At 43.7% G+C, this 11473-nt stretch overlaps 1 protein-coding gene across 1 annotated transcript; it reads right to left on the bottom strand.

Annotated features, from left to right (window-relative positions):
- Window positions 1-470: 470 nt before the first annotated feature.
- On the bottom strand, window positions 471-6974 carry LOC105926044 (inositol hexakisphosphate kinase 2). Its single transcript, XM_012862209.3, has 5 exons — window positions 5239-6974; window positions 3920-4043; window positions 3577-3761; window positions 3074-3249; window positions 471-1833 (listed from the first exon to the last, which is right to left on the bottom strand). The coding sequence occupies exons 1-5, from the start codon at window positions 5501-5503 to the stop codon at window positions 1228-1230; spliced, it is 1356 nt and encodes a 451-aa protein (XP_012717663.2). The 5' UTR covers window positions 5504-6974; the 3' UTR covers window positions 471-1227.
- Between the last annotated feature and the right edge of the window lie 4499 nt (window positions 6975-11473).

Genomic DNA, 11473 nt, shown 5'->3' with positions numbered 1-11473 from the left:
TTTCTTGAAATGAGTGTATTTTTGCTTGATTTGAGCAGGTAAATAAGATTATCTTCCAATAGAGTGAGTATTTTACCCCTAAAATGAGATAGATATACTGCACTAGAAATAAGATGATGGAGATAAGCTGTTCCTATTTAAAGTCCTAAGGTCTTATTCCACTGGCAGATCACTTAAACTTGCCTGTTCAAATCAAGGACAAACATTCATTTCAATAAAAATGTATTTGCTTTTAGTTCCCTTTTTGCAGTAGGCGCTAGAGGCATTTCCCATTTCTGGTGTCCCTAGGTATCTGTAGAGCCATGAATGACTCTTTCATCATAGGCTCGCTCTGGCTTCCACACACCCTGTTAACAAGCCCACACTGCCAGGATTTGCCTAAAATTTGATTGCTGTGGCTTTTTAAACTTGGAGTGAGCAGGAAATCACTTGTCTCCTTGCCTACAAAGACGACAACAGACACCAGGAGACACTGCTGCTTGCACAAAGGTTTTAATTTCCCTCCAACAAGTCGTGGACAACATGGGAAAAAGAGTAGGCAGAGGTATCCGACTGTGTCAAATAACAATATTAATTAATATCATTATTGCAACATTAATCATGTGGAATGTACTTCTCTCCATTCAGTCTTTTTTTTTTTGGATATTTTTAGTTTATTTTATGAAACAAATACAATAAATATCTCTCTGTCATCTCTGAGATTTACATAGCTGCGGGAGGCGAACGAGGAAAGAACGGTGGCAGGATGAACATGTAAAAGAAGAAGGGAGGCCTGAGCTGGCCCCTTCTCAGTTTCTGTCCTCATCCAACTCCTGCTGTTCCTCCCCGTTTCTGTCCGAACACACGCTCTCCCTTTTCAGAGCACGTCTGCGTGTGCAAAACGACACTTTCTTTGGAAATCTGACACGAGAACACCTGCTTTAGACATTTGAATGGCTTTCAGATTACGGCCGGCCCTACTTCTCATTGGTTACTGGGGTTAAAACAGGACGACGGATCTCTTCCACGTTCACACAGGTGGTGGCTCCTCTCTGTTGCTCGCAGTCTGTGTCACTTCCTGGCGGCTGACAGTCACAACGGTAACAACAAAAAGCACCAGTGGCGAGAACAGGAAGAGCTAGAGAAACCGCTGCAGCGCTAAAGTTCTCCTCTCCTCAGTTCCTGCACAGGCCTGAGGGGTCTGAGTCTCTGCCTTTCAGTTCGAAGGCCTGCGCTTTATTCTAGCAGTCAGTCTGTGCAGTGGTCCTCCAGCTCAGAGATGATGCTGATCAGGTTCTGGAGACCGAATATGTAGCCGCTGTCCTTGCCCTCGTGGACCACGCTGTCCTCGCAGTAATGTTTACAGGTGGTGTGAGCAAAGTCGATCATTCTCACATCCACCACAGGGCTGTGGAGGTCTGAGCAGGGCGGGCTAACACCAGAGCCCCCGCTGCGGTCGCTAGACGGCGCCGGGTTGTTGGGAAAGCCGAACGCGCCCGCCCCCTCGCCCTCCTCCTCTTCGTCCTCGCCCTCGTCCATTTTAGGCTCGGCTTCCACCTCCTCGTCCTCGTCTTCGGAGAGGCCGTCGTCGGCGCGTCGGCGCGTGTGCTTCCTGTGCTGCGCCCCGTCGTAGATGATGAGCAGAGAGCTGGAGTAGAAGCGATACGACTCGCAGGACTCCAGGGCAGCCTGCATCTCCCGGAGCCGGCTCAGCACCGGGGAGAGCAGCTCCCGTCGCAGGCGCCGTCCGCTGTGGAAGAACTGGAACAGAGCCTCTTTGAATCCTGGCAGGTTGAGTTTGCGGCCGTGGTATTTGTTCATGAAGATCAGCTGGCCGGAGTCCGAATGGTACACCTGCAGAGACCCAAAGATTTTCAAATAAGTAAATGTCGGACTTTTTCCCAGAACCTCTACACTTAGAACAATGCCTTGCAAAAACATATAATCCCTGAACTTTTTCATACTTTGTCACCACAAACTCCTTTGAACTTCATTGTACAGGACTGTCTCAGAAAATTAGAATATTGTGATAAAGTTCTTTATTTTCTGTAATGCAATTAAAAAACATGAAATGTCATACATTCTGGATTCATTACAAATCAACTGAAATATCGCAAGCCTTTTATTGTTTTAATATCGCTGATTATGGCGTACAGCTGAAGAAAACTCAAAAATCCTATCTCAAAATAGTAGAATATTTCCTCAGACCAAGTAAAAAAAAAATTATAACAGCAAAACAAAATCAAACATTTGAAAATGTCCATTAATGCACTCAGTACTTGGTTGGGAATCCTTTTGCACAGATTACTGCATCAATGCGGCGTGGCATGGAGGCAATCAGCCTGTGGCATTGCTGAGGTGTTATGGATGCCCAGGATGCTTCAATAGCGGCCTTTAGCTCATTTGCATTGTTGGGTCTGGTGTCTTTCAGCTTCTTCTTCACAATACCCCACAAATTCTCTATGGGGTTCAGGTCAGGGGAATTGGCAGGCCAATCAAGGACAGTAATGCCATGGTCAGTACACCAGTTACTGTGAGAATCTTATGTCGTCTCTTAACCACTACCATACTGTACTTGTGATTTAGTTTACTGAACCAAGCTGAGTGTGTTTCATAGCTCAGGAAACCCTGCAGTGTTTCGAGTTAATTAGACGATTCAAGTGATTAGTTGAATAGCCTACTAGTATACTTTTTCACGATATTCTAATATTTTGAGATAGGATATTTTGAGTTTTCTTCAGCTGTACGCCATAACCAGCGATATTAAAACAATAAAAGGCTTGCGATATTTCAGTTGATTTGTAATGAATCCAGAATGTATGACATTTCATGTTTTTTAATTGCATTACAGAAAATAAAAAAACTTTATCACAATATTCTAATTTTCTGAGACAGTCCTGTATTTTATTGGGATTTTATGTAACTGTACAGAGAGGGCCTAATATAGACCGACAACCTGTTGCTTACACTTTTAAGCTAACGTTAGCTTAGTGCCTGTTGGCGGCAGGAAAATAAAAATCTGTGGAGCAGTATTCTTATTATCCAACAGCAAACCCCTGCCATGTTTCTCTTCATGCAGTCAGAATATTCGTACCTGCATGCCACCGAGGCGGACTCCTATGGAGGCGGACGTGCTCTGCTGGCACTTGCGGGTGTGTATGGCCTTCTTCTCCTCAGAGGCATCGTCGCCGTGCTGCCGTGTGCCCATCTTTAGGTCCAACACGCATGGTACCGTGTGACGCCAGGTCAGGTTCTCTAGCAGGATGAATTCTGAGTCGCTGAGTCAAGGTGGACAAAGCTGAAGACAGAATATCTTACTAAAAAAAAAAAACTAAACCCTCGTTATAAGGCCCTATAATGAAAAGACTGGATGTTTTGGTTCATAGCATTGTTAAAACTAGAACATCAGGTCACAGTACTGTCAAGTAAGCGATGGGAGTGATGGTGTAACATATCCGCTGTGCTAAGAAACGGATAGCAGCCTACGACCGGCAGGGTTCAGATACAAGCTGCGGCTCCAGGTAAGTGTATACGTGTCAGCAACGTATGAATATTCAGATCTGTTCATATGCAGATCCTCCAGCCAATGAAGGATACTGTATTGGTTGCGGTGCTTAGCGTTCTCCTTCATGCGCTGCAGCTGCTGCTGGTGACACTTGAGGCTCCAAGGGTTGTGTTTGAGCTGTGGGACGGCGTTACTGTGACTGTGCTCCAGCCTGTAGCGGAGAACCTCAGCCTGCTTCGACCGCTCCAGCTCCATGTAGTCCTGCACCCCGTGCCCGCTGAATGAAAGGACGATCACAGAGTGTCGAATGAATGGAAAAACAAACAGCATTTGAAACATTTCCGTGACAACTGCTCTAATAAATGGTATTTTTTTTTTTTTTGGTTAACATGCTCACTGATGTAACTGGGGCTGTGTCGGCTACTCCTGCCTCACCTCTTGTCCTTGTCTGCAGAGGAGTCTTTGTTCTCTACGTCTGCAGGCTGGTCACTGCACAGGGGGTAGGCGATTAGGCAAAGATTCTCCTCTTCATCCTCCTCGAAGCTCACTGAGACAACACCTGAGAGGGGGGCGGAGAAAAAAAGGACCTTAACATATATTCTACATCTGTTTCAACAAGGCTTACATTTAAAAACAAAAAGAAAAAAAGAGGGAAATATATTTTTAGGATCCCTATTTTGTGATAAAAACAGAGAAACGTCGCAAAAATTGGTTAATTAAAACTCAAAAATCAGACATTTTTCCAGTCAGCAAACACATTTACTTGAGCACAGCAACAATTGTCAGTGTGGACACCGTTACTGAGTGAAGCAATTAGGATGGCTCAAAGTTGACTGTTTTTATCATCAGTAAGTTCAAAATGGGCTCAGATGACATACAAACATCGAAGCAACAATTTAAAAAGGAAACTATTTTCTAAAACAGTTCATTAAGAAGAAAACAAGCTGTGAGATGCTAAAGAGTAGGTTCTTTTCTCATGAGAGAAAAAGAACCACAAGGTTCTCAAAGGTGCCACATCTCTAGACGATGAACCTCTATTATTTGTATGTTTACACAACTTCCAGCTTTGCTCATGTCATAAACAGCTAACCTCTCATCGTTAACCCAGTGCCTCATGTAAAGGTGGAGAAAAGGCATGGTGACACTGATGTTCTTCAGACAGTGTGGTGCTCATTTGCAATAGAAAAGGTTGAAAAATGTCAGTGAGCTGGAATATGTGGGAGATGCAGAGATCCTATCTAACCAGGGGGTGAGAAGTTTATGTCTCTGCGGGCATTCAACTTTATAGACTATGTGAACCAAGCTATTTCTAAGGTCTCCTGAATCATTATCTTTTCCAGTGACCTTCACCAGCAGCTTCATGGATTTTTTTTTTTTGGATTGCCATGTGCCCAGAAAACAAACACTGGCTCCAGGCTTTTTTACTTCACTTGCCTAATTTATAAACGTGTAATAAACAACCGGCTGCTAATAATAGCAGCTGTCAGCTATGGCACCCTCTTGTGGGGGAAACGTTGTACTTTTTTGTCAGGTTTTTTTAAAAAAAAACAACAGTCAGTTGCAGGAAGTGTTTCACAAAAGTCTATTAATGCATCTCTCATACAGGACCTGCACGCACAGGTACGGTATTTGTATGAAGAAAAAAAATAAAAAATCCAGATTATCGTTGACAAAAGATTGACTAAATAACTAAGGAGTGCTGGGTATAAAAACAACAGTCACCACGTATAGGTTAGAAAAATAGTTTCCACTACCTCTGTACTGTGGGGTGAACTTCCTCATTGCAGCAGGAAGACTCTTGTAGAACTGATGCTCCCGGGGAATGAGGGGCTTGCAGATGGTCTGCTCCCCAAAGCGCAGAACGCAGGAATGTCCCCCCACCTGGTGCACAAAGGGCTCAAGCATCACCCCCTTCTCCATGTAGCACGGCTGATGCTGCAGCTGGTTCTGCTGCTGCTGCTTCTGCTTCTGCTCTGCCTCCATGGCCTCCTGGGCCTGAGCCTCCACGGCCGGACTCATCCTCCTCTGGCGCTGACCACACCACGGCGGGCATTAGCCTCCTCGCGCACACGGGCTCGAATGCGGTGGGGGCCCCTGTCTCTCGGGTGCGCTCACGAACTGCAGATCCACTGGTGATGTCGCATTGAGGCTGTCCACAGAGGTGGAGGCTGTGATGGTGTGTGCTCTGTACGGGTTCTCGGGGATTCTGCTGGTTGAAAACAAAGAGAAGAGGAAATACAGAGGAAACGGGCCCAGCGGATCAGCCAGTATTCGATGCCCCAGAACTTGTTTCCAGGTAGACGCTTGGAGCACAGAGGAAATAGAAAAGCACTTTTGCGTCTCTTCAGAGTGTTGTGTTACGGATCGTTGCTGCTGCAGCAGTCAGGTCCGGCTGAGACATATCCTGCTCCGCTGCAGACTAAACGCTTTCTGACAGATGAGAGCGAGCCTCTTCACCAGTGGTAAAAACCCCTCACACGTCTGACGCTCAGCCCGCCCCATCACCAAGAATCCACCAATCGGGAGCCTCCAAAGCAGGTTGTTGGGTGGTAACCCTTCGAGGCAAAGAGGCAAAGCAAACAAAGACAGTGGGAGGAGGGAGGAGGGGAGTCTGGGGGAAGGGCGAGAGGAATGAAAACAAGTTGGGAGGGTGAGGCTGAACTCAGCTGTTTCTGTGTTTATGTGACGGCAGGGGTTTTTCAAAGTGACAGGACAGGCAACGTTCTTTCTCTAGAAAGTGAGGTACTTAAAGGGAGGGAAATAAGCGGAAGACCAACACAAGGAGCATACGCAGTCAATGTTGACTTTTTGTAAATCGCATTATCGTTCGCACTAAGTTTGGAAAGTGTTTGCGTACCGGTTAGCGTCCACTTTATTGGGTTACAGTACCTGTAAGAACGATAACAATGTTCAACGTATCCATCTGCCGTTTACGTCACTGTCCTGGCTCTCACTTTATAACACACATACACACAGACTTCTCCACACAACAGCAGCAGTCAGGGCTCCCCCCAAAAAACATTGTTAATAGCTATGCCGTTTTCTTACCTTCCTTCTTCCTGTTATGTGATCTTAATATTGTCGGTTCTCATTGCTCAAAGACAGAGATGACAGTATCTGTTTTTTTTCCTTTTTTTGTAAACAGCGCACTGCTGTGTGATCCTAACCCTTTCGTTAGTAGTGTAAACAAGCTTTCTCGGTTCGTTACCGGGTTTGTACCGCATGTGAGTGGAAGGAGACTTGGCTTGGAGCCGGGCTTTCGGGTCAACACATGACTCAGCTGGACTCTTATTTTTTCCAACACTTTCATACAAAACACTGACAGGCTTACTGCCTAACAATGTGCGGAGCCATTGTCACAGTGCAGAGAGGGACGGGGACTTTTAGTGTGGGCCCTTATAGCTTTTTGGCTGTTTCATTTGTTAATAATTCACATTATGGATCTGGGGTCTCATTTACAAAGCTTGGGTATGCACAAAATGCGGCTTGAAACGTGCGTACCTCTCTTTCCCTGCAAAAGTTGGGATCTATTAAAAAAAATGGGGACGGGGAAATTGGTGAAGCAGAAGATAAAGTGGTGAATTGCAGTCAAACTGCATCATAATTCCTTTGAAACTTCATTTTCGCTTCCTATCAGACTTTAATCATAGATCGACTTTATCATAAGGATTCACAACTGCAGTATTATTCATGCTGGCCTTGGTGACACACAACTATGCAATCAGGACCGTTCAAATAAATAAAAGTCCATAAGCTGTCTTAAATCTTAACAGACAATGCATTTTATCCAGGTTTTCCACCATCACATCTCCCGATGATCGCCAGGATGACGCGTACCACAGATTAACAGATTATGGTGACAAGGTTTGAGGCAATTACTTTAACTACAGCAAACGGCCAAATCCACTCGGGCGTGATGATGCGGTGGATGCATTGGCACGGTTGCAAGACCTTGTGGGGGAGAATTAGAAGGAAACGTGGTTTCAGGGATCAAATATTTCTTGGCCAATGATGATGACTGGATAATTTGCCGCTTTACACTCTAAGCGGTGCATTCTGCTATGCACTGCAGGGGGAACTGGCTACACCTCCCCCTCAGGTGCTGAAAGGCCGCTTTCCAACCCCCAGGGCGCAGGTTGGTTGGGTGACAAATGGTGGCAGCTCTCAGCGACCATCAGCTTCCTAAAATGTTTTTTGCAGTGTTTTTTTTTGTTTTTGTTGTTCAGAACAGTCAGCCTTACTAAAAATTAGAAACAGCAGTTTCACAGGGCAAAAGATAAAGAACATTCCACGAGATTCCTATTGTTTGTGTGCCGAGTTAACGAATAACCACCAGGCCTTAATCAAGTAACAAATCTGTTATCCAAGAATATTTCTATTCAATCAAACTTCCTAATCTGAGACCACCATCAGGAAAATTATTTCCATGGCTTTGTAAGAAATATGACACATCCTGAAGCAGCTGAGCTTTTGTGTTGTGCTGCCGAGGCAAGTAGCAGTTGCAATATAAAAAAAAGAAAAAAGAAAGACACTTGTCAAGGTTTGTGGAAACGAAGGCCCGAAGCGGCAACAGGACAATGGCAGACGCATATTGATGGCAAATTATTTTCGCAGACTTATCGAATACAGGGAACACAGGTACAGGAACCGAAACAGGAGCAGGATAATAAACTGAAGTAATAACAAATGACCTGCTAGAAAAAAAAAAAAGAACAAAAACCCAAATTTAAATACAACTGGGTATAAACGAAAATTACCTACAACACAGGTGTTGTAACAAAACACCAAACAGCCGCAGATCGTGAACACACCAAGACAAGAGGCTAGAATACAGACATCACCACCACAAAACATCCGAGTGATGTCTACCTGGAGAACATTTCCTGATAAGATCGAGTCTGACAAAAGGAAGAGGGCGGATTTTAATCTATTGACCAGTGAACACACAATAAGGGCAACTTTGGTCATCAAAACTTGAAGGAAATCTGTGCAACAGATTATTGTATCGTATTGTATAATTGTATCCAAATAGCAAAACTCCAAATTTAACTGGATACTTTGCAATGAGTGATTCTCGGACAACTGTGTGTATGTTTCTTGTAAAATGGTTGGCAAACGTACTCGCTGATGATTTCGCTTGTGGGAGGACTTAAAGCCAGCCATGTGAAGATCATAACAATAAGGCTTAGGATTTTACAAAAGTAAAGACCCCATAAATAATGTAAAGAACTAAACAGGGATATATTGTTGAAAGATTAAAAATAACTGGACAGGTATAAGGGAGAACGATGCTGGCTCTTTATTGGGCATATTAATCATGATTATCAATATTACCACTGTTTTAATAAAATTTTCTAAAATGTATAATTGTGCTTAACAGAACTGGCACAAGGTATGTATTAATGATTTTATAGCTAACAAAAAGCAAAAACCCCAGATAACAGCATCTGTGCTGAGATCAAACCATAAACATTATGATTCAACGATCATTCATTCAGGGGACCAACACTCCTGATTAGAGCTAATTAAAAACCTGGCTAAAGGAGCTAGACGTCCTTTTTTTGGCTGGAGAAGTGATCAAGTTGATTAACCAGGCTGCATTGTGATGATTAGCATCAAGACATCACGGCACGAAGGTCTGTGGTTTAAATCCTGGCTAGGTCCTGTCCTTTTGGAGCCTGTTGAACCGTGGCTTATTTTTCCAGTGTCTGTTTGTGTTGGCTCAGTTAGCCGCTGGCAGGGTGCCCCTGTTCAGCTTAAAGGACTGAGCTAAAGATCTTGCTTCAGCAAAAACTGTAAAAAGATAAACTGTTCATACTTTGATTTCCAAAAATGAGGACACCAGTTGTGAAACACTTTTACGATACACTGTTGACATAAAAAAAGACTTATAATTGTAACATTTCCTGGTGTAACAGTCAACTCAAACAGCCTTTTCATGTTTTTCTGTGTCCGTGGGAGCGACCAGATTTACGGCACCTTTGTCATACACAGAAAAACATACACCATCTTTGCACACAGTGCACTCCTCCGCCTACTTGTGCCAACCAGGATAGTATGAGGGAAGTTTCTTTTGCAGTTTATTGTTAAAGCTAAACTTGCGCTTTAACATCTTGTAAACCTCAGTGCCGTACCAGCGTTGCCTTGTTGTTCCTTTCTGTGAGCAGAGAAGAATCAGCCACGAGGCAGCAGCTCTGGGATTATGTCAAATGCAAAAAAGGCTGTTGTATGTCCACGTATCACACCTGTCAGTTGTAGCATATATGCCTATGGGTGCTGTGAAAACTGTACATTTTCATTGATCTATAGGAATCCCCCACAGATGCCCTAGACAGAATGTGAAAAGTGGTTATGTTAGGGCAAAAAGGGAGTTCGGTCACCCTAAGATAGACTAACATAAAGCAGAAGGAAAAGACTATTGTTCTCTAAAAATGTTTAGAATTAAAATCTAAAAAGTGTGATATCAACATGTTTCCAGCCTCACCTGAGTCAACCCTTGGTAAAACATGCAAGGCAAGGCAAATTTATTTGTATAGCACATTTCAGTACAAAGACAATGCAAAGTGCCTCAGTGTGCATGACATTGAGTGCCATTGCAGCTGCAGGTCTTTTGGTGTATGTCTCCACCGGCTTTGCTTACATAGATGATCATCTATGTAAGCATACATGTACCTGGCCTTTCTTTTGCAACATGGCTAAAGGTTGTTCAGACTGAAAGGAGAATGTCTGAACAGCAATTTTAAGTCTTCCCACAGATTCATGGACTTTAAGCCATTCTAACACATGAACCTGCTTTGAGCTTAACATTTCTGAGTGAAAAAGTTAAAAGGGGTGTGCATTCTTTTGCAAGTAACTATATTTACCCGTTAAATCTCCTGCAATAACCATTCGATAAAAAAAAGTGGAAATTCACCTCAAAGTGTTGTTGACAAAGTTTTTCGCTTGCTTCATAGGCAGAGACAGCCTAGGCTGCTCAACCATCTGCACCCAGTTCTAGCAATTTCTATTTCTAAAACATCCCATCAACAGGGATTAATCAGCCAAAAAAGTGACCTCTACCTGAATCACGTAGCTGATCAGTAGGGAGGCCTTTGGGGTGGTGTATAGTTCAGCAGGAAGGGGGAGGTCTTTCTTTTGTCCTTGTGAGGCCAGTGATTTTAGATGAGCAGAAAGCTATTATACGGGTGATGAGTGAATCTAGATGGAAAGCAGGTGAAAGACATGGAGGCACTGGGAGAGTGCTTTACCCTATAAACTCGCCTTAACCTCTTATATATAAACTGCATGAGTCACAATTACATACCATAGCTTAGTCCTGAATGTATATTTGGGATTTTGAATGAAGGAATAAAACTAAATGAGGAGACATGATCAAATTGTAACTTTGCAAAACTTTGCAAAAAACAAACAAAAAAACAACAACGCGAAGGCCAACATAAAATGTATGTAACTTATATCTGCGTGTAAAGAGCGCACAAAAGGCGTCACAAACCCAAAAGAGTGCATACATAAAAAAAATCACACGCCATAAGACGAGAAACGCTGCGCTTCATGAAGTCACCGAGACGCAGACCGGTGGAGTGTACTGTTACTGTCCTGGTTCCCCTGGCATGTGTGCAGTGGAAAAAGGCTGATCTTACCTGTCTGGATACATGTGGGTTCAATTCCAGGCTGATCATCTCAAATCACATCAAGCCAGATAAACCCCGCTAACCAAATCCTCACGGGTCACCAAACACCTAATCCCCCTTCACTAAAAATACAACATGTTATTGACAATTCAGGCCATGGAGGGGCTATTTATAAAGAACGCCTGCTACACGCCAAACGTACCAGACACATAAACACGGGGATTACATGGGAAGGAAACAATCCTTTGGCAACAGAGTGCAGACACCGAGGTCCGACAAAGGCATTCAATAGTCAGGTCTCAGCAGCATGTCTTTGTTGTATATGCAACAACATTTTTGTAAAATGTTGCAGTGCATT

This window comes from Fundulus heteroclitus, chromosome 20, assembly GCF_011125445.2.
Source record: "Fundulus heteroclitus isolate FHET01 chromosome 20, MU-UCD_Fhet_4.1, whole genome shotgun sequence".
Classification (NCBI taxonomy): domain Eukaryota; kingdom Metazoa; phylum Chordata; class Actinopteri; order Cyprinodontiformes; family Fundulidae; genus Fundulus; species Fundulus heteroclitus.
Note: the sequence above shows the minus strand (reverse complement) of the source record. Positions and strands in the feature narration are given on the sequence as shown.